General features: G+C 33.7%; 1 protein-coding gene across 1 annotated transcript in view; it reads right to left on the bottom strand.

The window, feature by feature from the left end:
- Positions 1–241: 241 nt before the first annotated feature.
- Positions 242–23,052, bottom strand: part of LRP1B (LDL receptor related protein 1B) — a 1,835,261-nt gene continuing 1,812,450 nt past the window's right edge. The window contains exons 87-91 of the mRNA XM_055574440.1: positions 13,852–13,928; positions 5,717–5,807; positions 4,626–4,770; positions 1,675–1,773; positions 242–382 (exon numbers count right to left, since the gene is read on the bottom strand). Coding sequence (XP_055430415.1) covers positions 242–382; positions 1,675–1,773; positions 4,626–4,770; positions 5,717–5,807; positions 13,852–13,928 — 553 coding nt within the window. The remainder of the gene's footprint in view (positions 383–1,674; positions 1,774–4,625; positions 4,771–5,716; positions 5,808–13,851; positions 13,929–23,052) is intronic.

Here is a 23,052-nt window from a genome sequence, read left to right as displayed (position 1 = left end):
ATCAGCAGCATTGTTGTAAATTGTACTGTAGTGCAGTTCTTTTTCATAAAAATACCATACAAATGGTCAATCAAGAGTCATCAGCAAAAAATAAAACCCAGAAAACTCAGAAAACAATTGACCAGAAAAAAGATAAAGGAAGAGGTAATGCTGATGCCAAAACAAGTAGAATACTGTTGGAACATACAAAAGTAATCCTTATATTTTATACATTTGTACAGCATATAAAAGGTATCTCCGATTATGCCACCGTTTCTCTGATTCCAATTTCTATTTTCTTTGGAAGCAGTTCTTTCCTTTCATCGACACTTCCTAAGGAGTTTCGACAGTTTTGCCCATCCATATACAATTTCGCATATACCGGATTGGAATAATTTGTTGGCTGAAGAAAGAAAATAAATATGTTTTTATTGTCTGTTTTGACTACCTTAATTTATCTTCAATGATATGTTTTAATGTTAACATGTATATGCATTGCACTTAACTTACTAAATAATAATTATATAAATGTAATTTAAATTCTGTTTATATGCTTTCATCAACTTTATTATGTATTAGATAAAAACATAATTGTATGTTTCTCAGGTAACTTGTGAACCTAAGGGGAGCTCTGACATACTGAAAGCCTAAAGAAATCTTCATTAAAGGTATATTGACTACAACTTTATACAAAAGCAGGAAACATTAAACCAAATTGTCTTATTAACTTAACCCAAGATTGTTACATAGTTGCATTTTAAAATTTTGTCTTTATAGAACAGAATGCTAAATCTTTATCATAATAAAGAAATATTACATTTTTTGATCCATGCAAATAAGACAAACATGATAAAAAATGAGAATGAAAAACAGCTGATGAGAGAGAGGTACAAGGGTGAGAACATTCAATCCTAAGAATCTTAATATTGTCTTTAATCCCTCTCCTGTCTAATATGAACCACGCAATTTTAGATAGGACTTCCCTGGTGGTTTAATGGTAAGGAATCTGCCTGCAATGCAGGAGATGTGGGTTTGATTTATGGGTCAGGAAGATCACTCAGAGAAGGGAATGGCAACCCACTCCAATTTTCTTGCCTGGGAAATCCCATAGACAGAGGAGTCTTGCGGTCTGCAGTCCATGGGGACGCAAAAGAATTCGACATGGCTTAGTGACTAAACAACAACAAACTTTAGACAAAGCCCTTTTCTCTAGAAACCAGTTACATAAAAAGTTTTTAAGAATGGTTTCATACACCATTTATAATGTCTCCATATGATGCCACATTTTATAGTGCATTTGTATTTAAAAGGACACCAAATTTGCAGATATTAAACAAAGCATCTTAATAGAAAATAAAGCCAAACATAAATTTAAATGTAAACTCTTCAGTTTACATTTCTGGCTAGAGATTTCTATTCTAAGAATAGCAAATGCTCATGTTTATTGTTATGGAGATTTAACATTTTCAAATTTTGGAGAAGAGATATTTCTACTGAATAGCTTGCCTAAAATGATAACATTTTTCCGCATGTAATCTTGCATAAGCAGGACACATAAACTCCCAAGTTTAGTGCAGTTTTGAAACCTTTTGTTAATTAAAAATCATTAACGATAAGTCCCTAAGTCTAGTAATCATTTTTGATTGTGAGGCATTCTGTGATGGAATGGATATGGAGTAATGAATTTTCTCTCACCCCAGCAGTTAGTGGTCCTTTCAAATCAGAGTTTAGGTAGATGGGCGGCGCTGTGTGTGGAAGCTTGAAAACACTGGACCCTCCCCCTATGTACCTGGCCTGTGTGTAAACAGAGAATTTTAGTTTCTGATCTAATATCATGGAACTATTTTCATTGACACAAACTCATGTTAAGTCATAAAAATAACATAAGCTATGTTCTTCAGCCCTGGGGCATCAACAGTATATTTATGGTAGATTCAATAATTTATGAAACATCTATTAATATTATATCCATGCTTTACAGTAGACATTTCTCTTAGTCTAGCTTACTTATAGACATAACATGTACCTAGAAACCTACACCCATTTCCATTTATTTAACTTCATTCTCCCTCCTCAAAAAGCATATATTTGCTAACAGCCCTGTGAAAAATAAATCAGCCTCCCTCACCTAAGTTTTCTTTTTGAAAAGTTCTGATAGGAGCCCATTCCAGACACTCAAATATCTGACTGGCTCTAATTAAAGGTGCATGACTTCTGTATTTTTAGAAAATACAAATGAAATTTAAAATGTGAGATATAAAAATTAATTATTTTTTTTTGAGAAATCTGACTTTCTAGTTTAAAGAAAATTAATTAGAAATCAGATTGACTCACTAAACTCCATGCAAGAACAATGGTTTTAGAGTTTTGGGGGTCTAAGGGCAGAAAAGTCAATCTGGTACACTCATAATTCATCACAGAATACTTATTGGTGGCCAAAAAGGAAATAAGAAAGCTAGATTAAAAGTTGAAGGATTTTAATGAACATACATATTTTTAAAAATCTATCAACTCTTAACAATGAATCATCATAAAGTTTGAGACATGGACAAAGATCTAAGGAAAAAGATTTTAAACATAAAATCAGGTCAATATCGTCTCTTTATTTCCCCACAAATTCTCACTTAGAAGATATTAAAAACAATCTAAGTAAGGACTGAGATGAGTTTGTGTATAAAATCAATAGATACCAGTTCCTCTTTTCTGAGCTTTTCAAAGTATTCTGTGAATGTTTCTATAGATAAAACTTTTTTTTAAAAAATAAAATGTATTAATTATTTCAATTCATTTGTAAGGTACCACTGAGGGAGAAATTTATCCATTTTTGAAAATAACAGATACATTCTACAAAAGTCTTTACATGTCATGAAGTTTGTACTTGATTACATCATGAATATATCAAACAACTGTAACAAATGGAAAATCTATGAAAAACATTTCATCATTAAGGTTGCTTTGGTGTGGTCATCCACTTTTCAAAATTGTCTATACCTGTAAACATATTTTCTACAGTTACTTCTTAGGTAATAATTCATATTTCTATTTCAAACATCAAGAGCCAACATCTAGAATAAATTCTAATAGAATCAGCCATCTAAGTCACATTTAATGAAATTTTGGTCAGTCAGTCAGAAAATTGGTAAATAAATATTTATTGAATGTCATTTCCTAATTATATTAAAAATATACTCAAGGGGCCCTGAAGCATACTTTTATCTTCCTAGAGTAAACATTAAAAAATAAATGGAATATTAAAAAGCTATTCCCTTTAAGTATCCAAAATTGGCTTAATTCTATCAGTAGAAATAAAATGATGGGAAAAATGAGAACTCTCCTGTTCATAGCAGTGTATGAGATATATCCTCATCAGCTCATATTATATTTACAGGTAATGTATTTTGTTCCTAAGAAAAAATTATTAGAATATGAGAAGTCTATTGATTAAGATGTCTTTCTCCTTTATAAAAAAATTATCAGACAACAATATGGACAGCATGTATAGTTTTTAGTTTCAATAGAAAACACTGAAACTTAGGTTATGAGGATTTATTTCATGGCAAAGTTCAAATGTAGGAGTTAGTAACTGAATTAATAATTTATAGTAACTGAAAATTATTTCTAATGAAGAAAATATTTACATCTTCTGATAGTATAACATTTTTTCTATAAATAATGATTGATTTCTTTTCATAGAAATGAATACTTCTTCAATTTCAGATCACCAGTTTTGGGCTTAGAAAGTCTGGCCATGTATTCAGAGTAGATTGAATATGAGACCTTTTCAATTTCTTTGGGAACAGCTGTTGCTATGAATACAGAGACATGTGGTTAATATAATTATTTAATATAAAGGTGCATTTTGGACATAACACCTTTGATATATCAGAATGTAAAGAACCACTTAATTAATGAATAAATAAGCTTAAAATATCATTCCATATTAGCAAACTGATGCTCTTAATTCATAGTAAAATATTCTATAATTATCATGCAAAATATTTGGATAATAAAGTGAAGTAAACCTTTGCAAGTTTACCTAGATGTTGTATCATTTATCTATTTTTTAATAAAAACTTTCAAATTGAGCATTCAGTACTAACAGAAATTTAAAAAAAAGACTGTGGGTTTTTAGGATATAAATATCACAGATAAGTCTCAAACCAATAAGTAAAATATTATAGCAGGTAGAAAAATATTGTTTAAAAGTGATATGATTATAAACAAATCCAAGGACATAGCTTAGTGGACTCTTCAGTGAAACATTACTGGAAATGAAGTACTTATTTTGGCAATGAAATGCTGTACTCTTTTTTTTTTAAGTAAATTAAAAAAATAAATTTTAATAAAATTTAATTTCACCAGGCTTATATTTAGATGTGCCAGCACCTCAGCACATTTGACTAAGACATCTATGCTTATAAATTAAGTGAATATATATTTTATAAAATATGTTACATTAACTTCATGCTTCAGGTGAATGCAGTCCATAATTTTATTTTTTCTTTAGAAGAGACTATAACATTCAATAATTCCTAGTTCTTTACTCTAACTTCAGATGAAAGAAATAGTGATGAAAATCAGAACCATATTATAGAGAAATGACTCAATAATATTAGTGCTCACAGTCCATCATCTTAAAACTTTACCTTTGCTGGATCTACCATAAAGCCAGGATCTAAAAGACCTCCATCATTGTGATCATGGTCGACCTCATACATATTATAAGATGGATTGCCGATTTCTACATTTATTCCTCCATTAATAATAGGCTGTCTTCTTATAGTTTTTGTCCTAGAAAATGTGAACATCATATGAGTTGTCTAAATATCACAACATGGTGTATGAAACTACTGTATTTGCAGATTTAATGACATTTTAATAGAACTGGTGGAACACTCATACATAAAATACATTGAAAATAAATGACAGTCATTGATTCACAGAGGGATAAAAAATTCTTACTGTAATACATCATTCTCCCAAATTATTTAGATTTAACAATAAAAAATGCACTTGGAACATTCCTTGTAAATAGCTAATACTACATTAGTTGAAACTGAATATAATTAATTACCCTTTTACTTTCTACTTTTCCCCTTTTGTTCCTGAAAAACATTCATAAAAAACAGTTACAAAGAAATTTTGAAATTGTTTTCAATCCCCAAGTCATGGGGCTAAAATTCCTTTACATAATGCAAAAACTGACTTACAAACTCTAGGTTCCAGATAATCACCCAACAGACAACTCACTGCTTAAAGATTTTTTTAATTGTGCATTCATATAAATTGAAATAATGATACTTCCAGTAATATATAAAATCAACAAATGTATAATTTATGAATGAAATACACAATTTGTGACATATAATACATAATCATTATCATTCTATTGACATTGATAATCTAACACATTAATATTATAAGATGTTCTTGAGAGGTTTTTGCTATTTGAAGGAAAAACTAACAAAATGTAAAATTCTATTGAAAATGTAATATATCCCCTTGTAATTTTTGTTAGAATATATACAATAAATGTAACCATTCTAGCAATATAATATAAGGGAAAGTTTGTTTGAATTATAATTACTTAAAATGAAAGAAGGATAAAATGGTTCAGAAAACACAGAATTATGCAGTTGGAATAAGTAAATCACATTTTAAGAAGTTTTTAAAAAGCACTGTTTCTATAACTACTTATGTAATTTATTTACTGTTAGTCTAGAATACTGCCTCTTACCTTCTTTTTCTTTTACAAAGCACTAAACCAATTACCAAGGTGGTTATCAAAGTCACCAAGAGGACGAGAGGCACAATGATGGCTATGCTTCCTGGAAAAAGAAATGAATGAACAGATCAGCATACAAAATGAAGTCAAGATGGATGTAACAACGCTCTATTACATCAAATCATTTGACATTGACATAACAACAATAAAGCTTAGGCCAAATGTCTATATTCCTAGTTCATCACTACATTACTGCAAAGTCATTTTTCCTATTAAATATTTGAACTACTGGAAACATTTCTTTAGATATCTTTTATTTATATGTTATAATTAAATACCTGAGGTTAGAAATACTGACTTCTTTGTCAGTCTGAGTCTTGTTCTCACCAGACATCTATTTGCAAAGATATAAATAAATAAACTCTGACTGAATACACATTTCTGCAATTTGCCTGGCTATATTTCCATCATTAGTTTTTTTTTTTTTTTCTCCTTTAAGTATAAATATCTGGCCATAAGTACATGTGGCAAGTTAGATGGCAGCCTGGGAAAGCAAAAGGGGCAACAGTGTCGGATTTGGATGGACATTGGAGAAGGAAATGGCAACCCACTCCAGTATTCTTGCCTGGAGAATCCCAGGGACAGCAGAGCCTGGTGGGCTGCCGTCTATGGGGTCGCACAGAGTGGGACACAACTGAAGTAACTTAGCAGCAGCAGCCTAAATAATAGTTTCACAACTTACCTGAATTGAAACGTTAGAAAAGTTATTTAAAATTTGAGGCTCATGCTCTTCACCCATAAAAATAGAGACATGAAGACCTACCACATATGGCTTTTAGCTTGATTCTACAAAGTAGGGGAACAAAGAGGATTCTTTTTTTCAAATTGTAGTTCCAGAACAGTTTCAACAAACCATATCTGGGGGCTTGGCTTATGTTGTAAATGTCTACTTTCCTTTTTTTCCCATACATTTATAAAAATGAGCTTAGGTTGTATCACTCATTTTCAAAATGGAATAAAAGTTCTATGGAATAGATTTTCAAAAGTGGTCATAGAAAGTGGGTCTTAGTTTTTTTGGCAAGAAAAGCAATCTTTTTTGATTTTTCCTAAAGAAGACAATACCTCTTTGCCGCTGATGTGATCCATAGTAAGGTACACCTAGGGTCATATGTCACTTAGGCAGGAAGAAAACGGAATGCAAGCATTGCCTAATAACAGGAGAGTATTAAGTAGCTCTATCAAGTACCCAATATGCACATTTCCAACAGACAAATATCTAGTCCCCATAAGATAAAGCCTTTGCTTATTTGGGAAAAGCATCTGACTGAAACTGCCAAGTGAGCTTAATCATTGTCTATAATGAGAAACAAAGCAATACCCAAACTAGTTAAACTTTAATGTGAGGATCTTGAATGGTTCAGGAATAAAACATTAAGTTATTAAATATATGAATTGTCCTCTGCATATACATGTACAATACTGTGATAAAAAATTAATGGTGATATTCAACACAATAAACAGCTGCTTCAGTTCAGTTCAGTTCAGTTCAGTCTCTCAATCGTGGTCAACTCTTTGCAACCCCATGGACTGCAGCACGCCAAGCCTCCCTGTGCATCACCAACTCCCGGAGTTTACTCAAACTCATGTCCATTAAGTTAGTGATACCATCCAATCATCTGATCCTCTGTCATCCCTTTCTCCTCCCGCCTTCAATCTTTCCCAGCATATTTGAGATCATTTACTAAAATACCAAAAACTCTTTATTAAAGAAAGGACGTATATAAGATAATCTTTCAATTTGAAACTTCAAAAATAGCTTGTCTAAAATAATCAAATAACTAACTCTCTCCTTCATGTAAGGAAAAATATGGCTTTCTTTCTTTAGTCAGTTTCTGAAATGTAATACTCATTTTATTTTCTTTTTTTATGTAGAACCAGCACTATATAATTGAGTAAGGTTGATATTATATTACCTTCTTGGATTGGGGAAAATGAACTATATGCACGTGCAATTATTAGAATTTAATAGAAGTAGAGAATCTGGCACCTTGGATAGTAATTAACATTTGTTCACAAACTTTAAATACCAGTGAGCAGCTTGGTTTCTTCATAAATTGACTTAAACTAATTAATCATGACTTTATAAATATCCTCACTTCATCTTTTTTTTTTCTGCTAAAATTTGTGGTAAATTTGTAGGTTTAAAATACCAATAATGGTTTTAAGGTACATAAAGTTACTCTCTCCTCCAAGCAATTGCAAATTATTTAGATAACTAGATTTTACTTGTTCTACATAGTTTCTTTTATTCCTATTAGGTAGAAATGCTGTTAATTATGCATGCTAGAAAAAAAAAAAAATTAAAAGACCTTCGTTTTTCTTTTCCCCATGACAGATGGCTTCCAGTCCTTTACATTACAAGCACTCTGTTTAACAGCCTACTGTTCTAATATGTTCATATAACCTATCAAGGTAACTGTGATAATCTTCAATATAGTGTATAAATAATGCAGGGTAGCAATTTGGCAAGTTTTTCTCTTTTTTTTTTTTGTAAAATAGTTTATATGCATGGAAACAACTGGAAACTATATATATTTTTAGAATATAATATAGGTATTTATCAAAAGAAGTATTTTTTCCAAGCAGTATACATGGCAGTAAATATCATATTGTAACATATAACAATCAAGGTCTATTACAGGTGATTTTTTTTAAAAGTATATTGTTGGTGGACTGTTCTAAACAGATTTTTTTAAAAAGTACACTCTGTACTTACTGGGTGAAGAGGAAATCTCAACAATTTTCTTATAGAAAATGATTCATGTCTATGTATGGCAAAAACCACTACAATATTGTAAAGTAATTAGCCTCCAATTAAAATAAATAGATTAATTTAAAAAAGAAAACAGAGCCAGTCTTTCTTTGCAAAGTTGTTCTGAGGCCCCATTATGTAATGCTTTTCCATTTGAAAGAACTGTATTATCAAATTGCTATGCCAAGAAGAGACACCTTCCATGGGAGAGGAAGTACAGCATCACAATTGAGATAGCAGATTGTGTATCCAAGCTACCTCTGTTCAAATCTCATCTCACTAGCACATATGCTGGGGCCAATTTTTTATCTTTGTCTGAGTTTACACATTAATAAAATGAGTGTTATCATTAACATATACATCACAGTAATGTAAACAGAAGTGTGTCTACTATACAGAAAGTGCTCATACATGTTTACTGACTAATTCAAAATACATATTGCTGTATCACTCCATGCATAACTCTATTTTTCACTTTTCACAACCTATTGTAGAGAGTAGTTCATTTGTAATTTGGGGCCATAAGCTATCTATCTAGGTTTTGTAGATAGCACAGTGCCTAAGATATCATAGGGACTATCCATTTGGTTCTCAATTAGCAAATATATTTTTAAGTGTTGCTATGTCCCACACACGCAACACTTACTATACTTTGCAGTGGGGATAGAAATGTCCCTCCTCTCATGTTGTTTGATGTATACTGGAAGATGACAAACACATGGGTTTATTTAGCACAGTGATATGCACTAGCCTAGTGAAAGTATGCATTGTTCTGCAAACACAGAGGAGCCAACTAGATCTGGGATAGAAGAGGAGGGTTGGTATGTCTCTGAAACCTGATGGAAGTCCTCTTTATTCCCATGAAAGAGAATGCAGGTCGAGTGGAGGAGGAGATACTGAATTAATCTAGGGAGAGAAATGTGAAGACCTGGAGGAGAAAAAATTAAAGAACAGTCTGACTGGAGAGTAGAGTGGAGGGCGTTGGAGGGAGCTGTGACTGAAGAGAGGAGCAAAGGGATGTTAGGAAGGAATGTTCAAGCTGATAATGTTGAAGAAAATTTGGAAAGTAACATCTATTGAATAGATTGTTTAAGTCAATTTAGAAGGAAGGTTAAGAGTGACTCCTAAGTGTTGCTTGGGTAAATTTCTGTGGCCAGCTGTGTAGACAGGAAGGCAAAATAAGGTGCATTAAAATGGCTGGATGATTGGTGAAGGGAATGAGATTATTTTGGGAAACACTGAACATCAGGTTCCTGTAGAATATAGATATACAGATATAGACAGAGATGACATTGATATGTATATAGCAATTGTGCAGTGGTATACATGTCTCAAACTCAGGAGAGAAATCAGGATTGAAGACAGAAATTTGGGAGTAATTGGCAAAGAGTTGAAAACTGAGGTCAAAGAATTACGGATTGCCAAGCAGAGTGTATGGAGTAATAAATGAATTAACTAGAAGAGATCAAAAAGAAGTATCTCACAAACAAGACAGCTGTTTCAAGAGGTTAGGATGGAAACCAGAAGGCTTCATGAAGGTTAAAGAAAAGAATCTTTTATTTATTTGTTGAACTTATAGTAGAAAAATATAAGCATAAATTATACCATTACAATGACCTCTTTTGACTTGCTGCTATATATTCAGATCTCAAGTTTGTGTTTACGTATATGCATAAATGTGAGTGTATATGTGTATGTAAATATATAATAACTAGACTGCTATTTATTAACCATTTTGATAAAACATAATTTTAAAAATCATTAAAAAAAATCATGTTCCAAACTTATTTTATCCTTCCAGGGATTTCCAGGAGGATGCTTATCATTTGGTCTTTTATAACCATCCTCACTTAGCACCAGTCTCACTCTTGTCGCCTTTGTGCCAGGACACTGGTCTTCTTTCAGTCCCTCCAGGATTCTTATATCTGATACTCCTATTGTTTGAAATACCCTTAGTCTCTCCTCCCCTTTTTAATCATTCAAGTCAATTTAAATATCACCATCTCAGAGAAATCACTCTTTGTATCAGTTCTCTTCTGATATTCTCTATTTCTGTGCCTTTTTTACTTCCTTAATAGGTCTAATCAAGACTCACAATTATTTTCCAAAAGTTTACTTATTTCCTTGCCTTCTTTTTAATTAATCCTCCCCTGCTCTCTGCTCTCTAGCCCCTCTCAGCTTCATGAGAAGAGGCACTGTTTGTTTTATGCACTGATTCAGCTTTGGGATCTAGACATTACTTGACACTTAGTAGAGGCTCAATAAATACTTGCTTTGGGAGAATTAGGACAAATGCATTATTTTGTAGCATTTTTATCTCTATATCCGCAAGTTTATAATTCTCTGGTATAATACATATTTTTTGAAATATCATGGTTTAAAAGAGATAAAGTAGGAAAACAGAAGCTAAGTATAACTCCCTAACAGATATCACACATTCCTTGTCACTGCAATAAAATACAGCATCACTGTATTACTGCCCCACAAATGCTGTGGGTATGTTTATCCTCCTTAATCGTAGCAGATAAGAATAGCTTAATCCAAACGTTGAGTATCCACTCCTTTAAAACTTCAGGTAAGTTTAAAATAGGAGTATATAAAAATATTTAATCATCCTTAATTTAAAACTCTTCAAAATAAGAGTTTTCAGACTAACTTTTTCAAGTGGAACTTAAGCAAGGTTCTAGAATAATAGATCTGCTTAATTCCACAGGCTGATCTTTAGACACTTCAAACAGCAAGGGCCAGAAAACCTCAGTATGACTACTCAGAGTTGATTAAGAAAGTTGTTCATCAATTAGAAAGGTAAATCTCCGTGCCAGCTGACGCAAGTGAGGCTGACAGAGGCAGTATATTCCTGATGGCACCAAGGCCCAACGATTGTAGAATGCTTCACTGAGAGTAGAAGTGCAGATTTGAGGACATGTTCCTAAAACATCCATCCATAAAACAGATGACTTCTGCCCAGGTTCGGGGAACATTTGACAACAATTCAAAAACCACTGGAGCTTACCTGACAGAATAAAAATAGCCCTCCTACCTTAGGAAAAATTGGCTTAACTACCTTTCCTCTCTCTTCAGAGTTACTGAGGCAAGTTTCTCTCAGCACAAATGTCTGATGATAAGTACCTTTTAATAGAGTCATTATTTGGTCAACTTCGCTCAAACCTGAGATAATTTGACATTTGCATAGCTAATAGTCCTTTCAATGTGCCTTGATACCTCCATTAAATTTAATGACTTTAAATCAGTGATGGAAGAATGAGCATCAGAATCCTTGAAAAAGGGGTTACAACTACTTGACATGCCTCCTTCCATGTGATAGTCCCCATTTTAGAGCTGCTGCATGTAATTGGAGACATTTTTCTTATACGGGAGCTTGTTACTGATACAAGTGGTTGAAGACATCACCTTTCAACAAATACAACTGGCACACCCCTCAAGATCATCTTCCAGAACCCAAACTTTTCCCTTGTAGATGGACCTTATATATAAACTGAAAATTCAATTGATGTTCTACTCTGTTTCCTTTCAGAGTTTTATCAATATTTAAAATTGTTTTACCTCTCTAAAAGAATATTTTTTATTATCTTACATAATTGAGAAATTACCATAAAAGGCTAAAATACTATATCTTCATTAATTATCAGTTTATTACCTCAGTGTATTCTATAGCTTGGTACATCAAATGCATTTCTTTTCATTAAAAAATGCTTTTGATGATGATTGAGTCTTATAACTAGTTCACAAAATCATATACATTGGTATTTCCCAAGAATTATTAGTAATAATGTTAGTATGATCCTGGAAGAGAGATAGATAAGAGTATTTTTTTTCTTTTCTTTTCTTTTGAAATACTAAATTAGGCAAGGTATTTTTTACACCTCTACTGTATTTTATGAACCCATTCATCAAATCCTGGTGCCCTATTCCTACAATCACATGTCCATATCTTTGCTAAGTTCTTCTCCCTTCCCTTTCTTAAGACAACACACAAATTCTAAGGTAATTAACCCCAAATGTTCCTTGACTGGAATCACTTACCTCACATATCCAAATTAAAGTACTCAGTTCTAAGGTTATTTGTTCTAGGCCTAATTGTCATTTTTCAAAGATAGTCATTCCTATTAGCCCGAGTTAATCTCTAAGTGGTGGAACTTTGGACAGTGTCATTGGGAGAATTTCAAGCAATGATAAATTATTTGGGGACAGGCACAACAGACAAGTAAATCAGCAAACACTGGGAACCTTAGTCTAAGGTACAAAATCATATACTGTTTTAAAAAAAATTATTCCTTAATCAGAGGAAAATTGATTTACAATGTTTTGTGGGTTTCTGCCATATAACCACAAAAATCATACACTTTTGATTTTGATAATATCTTTCCTTTTTCACAAATTCCATAGTATTTTATTTTCATATGCACAATACCAGCAGTGAATTACTAGAAAAAATTACTAAGTGTTCATAAATCAGAGGTATTGTTTTTTTCTCTTCAAGAATATATTTACTTACTTGATAGTTATTACAGATTTCTCAAAACTTTCTCACTCATTAGTACTAATATGTGTGAACTGAGAAATTTTTCTTTCAGAGTTTTATTTTGAAAATCTTTATAAAATCATTTAAAGATGTTGGAAGACACAGAATGCCTTCCAACACTCACACTGTCTTCCAATGTGTCTGTGGAGACACAAAATGTTGATATAGATGAATTTTCATATCAGAGACATGTCCTAAGGCTACAGCTACACACACAAAAAAACTTGCAAAATATTGAACTATATTTTACTATACTTCAAAACCAGTACTTTAAAGATAAGGAAGCAGTAAATCAACTAGGATCCTTATTAAAAATTGCTTGTTAACATACTTTATCACTTTGAGACTAACTGGTTAAGTTTGTTTTTCCACAACACTTTGAAATGCACTTCAAGAATAATACATTTTAATTAAAACATGAAATTATTTTTTTCCCTGCAGCATTCTCACATCTATTGTGATATTTGCATCTTTTGCAGCTGACACATTTCCTAAGAAAAGCTCATGCTAGGTTTGCAGGTGTGTGTTCTGACAACTGCCAAAGTTTGAGATGAACCCTCAGAACCTGAAAGAGTACCTAATGATTGATCCTGTCACCAGGTAGGAGCTCAGTGCTTCATCTTTCAAAAATCACCTGGATTGAAGTGGGTCCTTGGCAAAATTCCATGAAGCAGGTTTTCCAAGACTCAATTCCCTCAGTTGATGGGTAAGAGGAAAGATGGGTGGTGTAAGAAGAAAATAAAGATTTCTATTCTATGTGGAACACCAAAGATATTAATCTGAGAAGCTTACTTGTGCTGATATGGTCAGACTTGCTGCTCTTTGGGGCTGGCCTCTCACACTGTGTGCCTGACCAGTTGGTGGAGCACCTGGAAAGATAATAACAACACAAAACAAATCAATGAGTAACAAAACTCACAAGTCTGCTAATGTGGTGACTTCAAGCAAAAGAAATGAAAGAGAAACCAACTATCATAGTTCATGAATACTTAATAGAGATTTCTGCTTATTTCTCACATATTGTCAGAATGCTGAGAGTAACTTCCATTGGACTTCACTTGTTAAAATTCTTTTTTTTTTTAAGTTTAAATTCATTTTTCTTTATTCTATGTTAAACTTAAATTTGGCAGATTTTGTAACAAAACTGAAATTTTAATTAAGAATTGAGATTAATTTGAGAAATACTGAAAATTATGCTACTATAAAAATGGAGCTTGCCTGTCCAGCAAATCCTTGTTTATTAAATTTCTGTAATTTACTTTTGCTGGTTCTAACTCCAGAGTGGAACTAATTACCAAAGAGTAAGTGGTCATCTGTCTCATAGTTCAAACTGCAGAATTTTTACTCTTCTAAATCAGAGATAAGGAAATATAGTACTTTCCCATGTAAAATCATAATTCTATTACCATGAAATCAAGAGAATATGCTGAAATTTTCATTCAGAGAATTTGTCTTGCCCATACAGGAACCTTGACATTATGATGGGAAGTTTAACAGAGGATTAAAATAATAGATCTGATTAAAATTCTTCATTTAAACATAAATCATAACCATATAATTAGCTGATTGCATCAAAACGAATGCTGGAATGGTTTTAGCTATGTTTGAATAAGGTCTGCTGGCTAACACAGATGCCTCTGTGTATCTGTCAGAGGAGATCCATAGAGAAACCATTTAAATTGGCTTTGGTTCTTATTTAAAATGATTGTCAAATACCACCATATCAATAATAGTTGTACACAACAAAATAATATATTCCAGAGTCATTCCAAGTAGATCTCTTTGGGCATGGTGGCCAAACTAAATGACTGCAATTTCTAGGTCTCTGCCAATTCTGTCATAGCCAATTCAGATAGCTGAACCTGTTTCAGAACTAGGCTTCTATGATGCCACGTGAATTTTATGTGGTATTTGTGAAGACAGTATTGGGTGTCCTAACACACAGGCAAGAGCTCATAAAATCATTATACTGACAAACTCTATTTATAAAAAATTTTTTTTTCACAAAAGCATTATTTTGTTTCATAAAAGGAATTATTCAACATCAGCATAATTGACAATAAATGATACTATTCAAGAATATAGTTATTTGATTAATTATATTACATATGGAACATGATTTAAATGAAAATTAATATCATTATAATTATTATTTTGTCATCTTTTCATGCATTATCCAAATGTTTTGTTCAGAACTTTTATAAAAATTAACATATTTCATATATATTATATTTATTATATACTATATTACAAATAAATCATTAAAATAGATAAATAAATTTAAGGCCAGTTCTGACTCTGTCTATATTATGAAGTGAGGTAATGAAATGAGCATATTTCAAATAAGTATAATCAAGTGAACAACCAATAAAATCATTGATTTAAAAAGTAATTCCTTTTCTTCCTTAGTTGTGTTTCTATGGATGAATGATTTAGAAAATCGTTCCAGTTTTTCAGTTTCTAACTCTTTATACAGTCCAAAGATAATTAGGCAGAGATGTTTAGGCAGATTTTGCAAACATGTTGCTAGAATGAATTCTAATCATTGCAAAATTTGTTTTTGTTTCATGTCATTTTACATTTGTCGAATCTTTCTGATTGACCACTGAAGATATTTTCCATGCTCCATTGAAAAAAATAATACTGATTATTTGGTAATTTTGTTATACAAGTGATGTATACAAAGATGTTTTGTGCAATCATGTTGAAATATTGATTAAAATATCAAAATTTGCTCCTTACATTACCTCTGCTGATTAAGAAACAGCAATTACAACAGCAATCTAAATCAGGGTTCAATTTAAATAAGAGAAATGATCTGAGGTACATTTTATGTTACTAGAGATAAGAACCTCCAGGGCTCATCATTACACTGAGATGCTTAGAAGAAAGAAAATGGAATTGCTTAGGAACTGGAGTAAATGCTAATTGATCAGATGTTCAGATATGACATCATGTGTTTTATGTATTTTAGAAAATTATTAAAAATATGCCTTTAGAACTTCAAAAGGGAAGAAAAGGCTTTTTAAACAAGGAGGATAATAATGCTGTAATGTTTTATTCCAAATTTTGAAATTATTTAAGTAGTACAGCTGGTATTTGTTAACAATATTTGATTAATTTTCCATTTTATCCATAGCTTGGCACCCATTATTTATGTTAGATAAATTATATTGCTTGCTAGTGGTCATGATGCTCCTCTCTTCTGTTTTGAGGAAGTACACTTAGATTCTTAATTTTCAAGGAATATTTTCTTTGTTACATACTGGAAATAAGTCTCAAAGACTGTGCTGGAGAAATAATTAATTTCATCAATTCAGTTTCTCAAGCAACTGATGATCACCTGACAATTTCCCCTATACTCCTTATAAAATAATGTTTTATGGCCAAAGATAAAATATGTTCCATTCATCTACATTTGTTCCAGTCTTAAAAAATAATCTTTTTTGAGATATTAAATCAAATAGAAGTCATTATTCTTGTTGCCTACCTTGAAAAATTACGTTAGGCATTTGCTGCTCCACAAGTTCTTCCAATGACTGATTTAAGACCAAGTATTTTTACCATCTTTATAGAAATTCATAAATCTTATTTCTCTAAGTAGACTACAATAATCAAAGCCATTAATGGCAGATCATTTAAGAACTGAAATGTGTGTAGATCATCAAAATTTCCTGTTGAATTCCCACTGAAATATTTGCATAATCATGCTGACTATAATAATTTCTGGCATCTGTCTCTCTGTCATTTTCCTCAGGAAAAATCCATAGTCTGTGCCATAGTCATCTTTAACCTGTTCTATTGCAATACACTGTTTTTTGCTATTCATCTTTGGATAATAATCTTTGGTTAGTCTTTCATGGCCCCCCAATAAATCATTTTTTTTTCTCTAGCACCATAAACATGCTTATCATTCCTTTTAAATTTATTCTACATTTCCCCCCACTGCCGTTTACTGTAAAACAATGAAAATCAGTTTCTTTTTATGTGTGATCACTATACCACTCTGAATTATTTAACTTTTTAAGTACTTTCATGAATTTTAGATTCATGAAATCTAAAATTCATGAAAGTATTGTTGGATCATGAATGTATAGGTAGATATAAAGTGAGATAGATTCTTATTTATTTGAACAATCATTTATCCCTTTCACATTATAGTATGAAGATATTCCATTCACAGTTTTTTAAAGTCAGTAGCTGCCTGGTATAGGGATATTGATTTAACAGTCTTTTCGATTTCTTCCCTTCTCTCCAAGGCCAGTGACATTAAAAAGGAAGACTATTTATTGTTATGTCGTTTCCCTAATCTGATTCTTTCCTCTATGTTACATGTTAGACTAATGATTATCAAACTGAAAAATGAAAGTTGAAATTCTGGAGGCCCATATACCAGAGCTTTTCATTAAGCAGCTTGGAGTTGTGGCCAGAAATCTGCATTTTAACAAATTGAGCCTGATGCAAGTAATTCAGAAATCACATTCTAGGAAATATTTGTTCTTATATCAAATACTGTTCAATCATTAAAAAAAAAATAGGATAGGAATAATAATATGCATGCCCAGCAAGACTGTTCAAAAGGTTAAATGATAGAAGTTTTTAACACTACCTGAAAGTAACTGAGTGGCTTTTTTTTGGATAACTAATTCTTATCTGAATGCTAGTATATGAAATGCGTGAACAGTTAACTTATTGTGTTCTTTAACAGTGTGTGCAATTATTGTATAGTGCTAAGTTGCTTCAGTTGTGTCTAACTCTTTGGGATACTATGGACCATAGCCTGCCATGCTCCTCTGTCCAAGGGATTCTCCAGATATAGTCTGTCGTTAAGTCACTAAGTCCTGTTTGGCTTTTGGCAACCCCATGGACCATAGCTCACCAGGCTCTTCTGTCTATGGGATTTCCCAGGCAAGAATTCTGGAGTGGGTTGCCATTTCCTTCTCCAGGGGATCTTCCCAACCCAGAGATCAATCCCAAATCTCTTGCATGGCCAGGTGGATTGTTTACCACTGAAGTACCTAGGAAGCCCCTAATTGTATACTTAGAATATTCTATATTTGAATTGTAATTTTCTATAATAGGGAGAATTTTGCCTTTGTGTAAAGGCTATAATGTAGCATCTATTACTGTATTATACACAATAAATATTTTCAGGCTATCAAAATAAATTTTGCATATATAAGGGAAAATATAATCTTTAAAAAAGAGCAGTTTTTACAATAAAACATAAATACAAGATACATAGTGTTTAGTATCAAACAGTTTTGTTTGAAATAATAAGAGCTCTGAAGTAGTAGAGTGATTTTACAAAAATAATTGAAATCAGATATAAAATACTGAAGGTATATTAAAATCTTAGGTATTGTCTTTCACTAACGATGATCAATATGTGGACTACTAGTCATTTTGTAGAAATGTGGTCTAGAGTCACCTACTTTGGGAAGACTTTAAAATAAAATAATAAGATTAATATCTTCTTCCTCTTTTCATCAAATTTAAAGGTCACGCGACTCTTCTGACTAAAGTGAAATTCAAAGCTGAACCTTAAAGCAATTTGAAATTGAATTTCTCCTCTTATATGCTAGGCTGCCATTATTAACCATGGTGACGGAGACATTCAGAAAGAAAAATCTTTTAATATACCCTTTTCTTTCTACACATAGGGAAAAAATATGGCACAAAAAGATTAAAGAAGCTTTAGAAAACTTGTGCATATTCCTATGCATGTTTTGGTGCTCCACAAATCTCATTCAATAAAAATTAAAACTATGATTGCGTTTGTGCATCATATTTATAAAACAACACTTTCATACAGTGATAAAAATTCAAAAATTAAAAGTCACTTGCAAATTTTTTTCTGATTAATTCTGTAAATTTCATTCTTTTGGTGCACAAACATGACTGCATTTGTGTGACATTCCTAACTTTAAAGCTTTACACTCTATATAGACCCCAGCACCTTTTATGTCCCCTCTTCTTGCAGACAGTAATGGTGTAAGGCATAATGTGTGTTTTTTATAGAGTGAATAGATGATTTCTACTTGCATCAAATAAAAAGGAAAAGGACCAGTAAAACTTTTAGTATTAAGTAGTAAGTTGTATGCTAACAGGTCTCCCTCGGTGTCTGTCGCTGAGGACTTTCAGCTTCTGGATGAGCGCAGGGCTCTAGGCCTTTGGACTGCCACCTAGCGGCCGATTCGGCCATTGCCGCGGAGCCACCCACTTGGGGCCTGTGTGCTGGGTCTTGCGTGTGTCTCTGAATGACCCATCTCGCGGTGCCACCTCTGGCCTCTGGCTAACCCGAGGGCGGATATAATTGAAGACATACATATAGGATATTATGTTGGAAACAGTGGTTATAACTCTGTAGCTAAAGGTGGGAAGAAAAACAATGTATCCTGTAATGCCAGTGGAAAGTTGTATCTACATGATGCCAAAATGAATAACCAATACCAAAATTGGATTAAAAACATACCAAGTCACTGCAGGAGGAGAGGTTGGGGGTGGGGGTGGGATGAGGATGAAAATCTCTATGCTTAGTGCAGATAAAGTAAATTGCCACTTGAATATTTTATGTTTTAGCATCAAATGCTGCTGCTGCTGCTGCTAAGTCACTTCAGTCATGTCCGACTCTGTGCGACCCCATAGATGGCAGCCCACCAGGCTCCCCTGTCCCTGGGATCCTCCAGGCAAAAACACTAGAGTGGGTTGCCATTTCCTTCTCCAATGCATGAAAGTGAAAAGTGAAAGTGAAGTCGCTCAGTCATGCCCGATTCTTAGTGACCCCATGGACTGCAGCCTACCAGGCCCCTCGGTCCATGGGATTTTCCAGGCGAGAGTACTGGAGTGGGGTGCCATTGCCTTATCCAAATAAGAGTAAACAAAAAAAAATTTTTTTTTGAAAACTTAATGAGTACCCTTCATAGTTCTTAGGGTTTCTGTGGTGCAACATGGTAAAATCTGAAACAAATTATGGTAGGAATATCTGACATATTCATCTGCAGTCATTAAGTATTGTTCAAGGCATATTAAGTTCAGTTCAGTCACTCAGTCATGTCCCACTCTTTGCAATCCCATGAATTGCAGCAGTCCAGGCTTCCCTGTCCATCACCAACTCCTGGAGTTCACCCAGACGCATGTCCATCGAGTTGGTGATGCCATCCAGCCATCTCATCCTCTGTCGTCCCCTTCTCCTCCTGCCCCAATCCCTCCTAGCATCAGAGTCTTTTCCAATGAGTCAACTCTTCACATGAGGTGGCCAAAGTGTTGGAGTTTCAGCTTCAACATCAGTCCTTCCAAAGAATACCCAGGACTGATCTCCTTTAGGATGGACTGGTTGGATCTCCTTGCAGTCCAAGGGACTCTCAAGAGTTTTCTCCAACAACACAGTTCAAAAGCATCAATTCTTCGGTGCTCAGCTTTCTTCACAGTCCAACTCTCACATCCATACATGACCACTGGAAAAACCATAGCTTGACTAGACGGACCTTTGTTGGCAAAGTAATGTCTCTGCTTTTGAATATGCTATCTAGGTTGGTCAGAACTTTCCTTCCAAGGAGTAAGCATCTTTTAATTTCATGGCTGCAGTCACCATCTGCAGTGATTTTGGAGCCCCCCAAAATAAAGTCTGACACTGGTTCCCCATCTAATTCTCATGAAGTGATGGGACCAGATGTCATGATCTTCGTTTTCTGAATGTTGAGCTTTAAGCCAACTTTTTCACTCTCCTCTTTCACTTTCATCAAGAGGCTTTTTAATTCCTCTTCACTTTCTGCCATAAGGGTGGTGTTATCTGCATATCTGAGGTTATTGATATTTCTCCTGGCAATCTTGATTCCAGCTTGTGCTTCTTCCAGCCCAGCGTTTCTCATGATGTACTCTGCATATAAGTTAAATAAGCAGGGTGACAATTAACCCTACACAAATTTGGGGCAATGATAAGGATACCAGAAAGAGTTAATACAAAGTTTTGAGAATGTGAATGTGTTTATAAGTGAAATATATAGCTCTGATTCTCTAGAAAAAATTTATTTTCAGTTGGAGAGCACATATCCCCTTCATGGATCACAGCCTTGTCATGGTGAATGAGATTTTGGTAACTCAATGAAGCTATGAGCCTTTTCATGCAGGGCTACCCAAGATGGAAGGTCATAGTGAAGAGTTCTGACAAAACATGGTCCACTGGATGAGGAAATGGCAAACCACTCCAGTATGCTTGTCAGGGAACCCATGACCAGTATGAAAATGCAAAAAGATATGACACTGAAAGATAAGTCTCCCCAGGTCAGAAAATGTCCAATATGATACTGGGGAAGAACAAAGGGAAATTACTAACAGTTCCAAAATTAATGAGGCACTGGGCCAAAGTGGAAAGGACACTCAGTTGTGGATGTGTCTGGTGGTGAAAGTAAAGTCTGATGTTGTAAAGAACAGTATTGCATAGGAACCTGGAATGTTAGGTCCAAGTTGTTGTTGTTGTTCAGTTGTTGAGTCTTGTCCAACTCTTTGAAATCCATGGTGTGCAGCATGCCAGGCTTCTCTGTCCTTCACTATTTCCTGGACTTTGCTCAAACTGATGTCCATTAGATGATGCTATCCAACCATCTCATTCTCTGTCATCCCCTTCTCCTCCTGCCCTCAATCTTTCCTAGCATCAGGGTCTTTTCCAATGAGTCATCTCTTTGCATCAGGTGGCCCAGATATTGGAGCTTCAGCTTCAGCATCAGTTGTTTCAATGAATATTTAGGGTTTATTTCCTTTAGGATTGACTGATTTGATCTCCTTGCTGTCCAAGGGACTCTCAAGAGTCTTTTCCCACACCATTGTTTGAAATTTCATGAATGAAAGTAAATTGGATATGGTGAAACAGGAGATAGCAAGAGTAAACATTGACATCTTAGCATTCAGTGTTTTGAAATAGATGGGAATGGGCAAATTTAATTCAGATGACCATTATATCTACAACTGCGGGCAAGAATCCCTTGGAAGAAATGGAGTAGCCTCATAGTCAACAAAAGAATCCAAAATGGAGAACTTGGGTGCAATCTCAAAAAAGAATGGTCTCAGTTCGTTTCCAAGGCAAACCATTCAACATCACAGCAATCCAAGTCTATTCCCCAACCACTGATGCTGAAGAAGCTGAACTTGACTGGTTCTTTGAAGACCTACAAGACCTTCTAAAACTAACATCAAAAATAGATGGCCTTTTCATAATAGGGGATTTGAATGAAAAAGTATGAAATCAAAAGTTACCCAGAATAATAGGCAAGTTTGGGCTTGGAATATAAAATAAACCATGGGAAAGCCTAACAGAGTTTTGTCCAGAGAACACACTAATCTTAGTAAACACTCTTTTCCAACAACCTAAGAGACATTACCAGATGGTTATGGAGACATGGACATCACCAGATGGTTAACACCGATATCAGATTGATTCTGTTCTTTGCAGCTGAAAATGGAGAAGCTCTATACAATCAGAAAAAAACAAAACCTGCAGCTGACTCTGGCTCAGATCACGGATGCCTTATTGCAAAATTCAGGTTTAAATGGAAGAAAGTAGGGAAAACTATTAAGCCATTCAGATAAGACCTAAATCAAATCCCTTATGATTACACAGTGGAGGTGACAAATAGATTCAAGGGATTAGATCTGGTAGACAGAGCACCTAAAGAACTATGGACTGAGTTTCATAACATTGTACAAGAGGCAGTGACTAAAACCATCTCAAAGAAAAAGAAACGCAAGAAGCCAAAGTGGTTGTCTGAGGATGCTTTAGAAATAGCTGAGGAAAGAATAAAAGAAAAAGGCAAGTGAGAATGAGAAAGATATAGCCGACTGAATGCAGAGTTCCAGAGAATAGCAAAGAGAGATAAAGAGCCCTTCTTAAATGAACAAAGCAAAGAAATAGAGGAAAACAATAGAATGGGAAAGACTAGAGTTCTCTTTAAGAGAACTGGAGATATCAAGGAAGCATTTCATGCAAGGATGGGCATG

Source organism: Bubalus kerabau, chromosome 3 (genome assembly GCF_029407905.1).
Source record: "Bubalus kerabau isolate K-KA32 ecotype Philippines breed swamp buffalo chromosome 3, PCC_UOA_SB_1v2, whole genome shotgun sequence".
NCBI classification, from domain to species: Eukaryota; Metazoa; Chordata; class Mammalia; order Artiodactyla; family Bovidae; genus Bubalus; species Bubalus kerabau.
The sequence above is the reverse complement of the archived record's forward strand: the minus strand, read 5'-3'. Positions and strand labels throughout refer to the sequence as shown.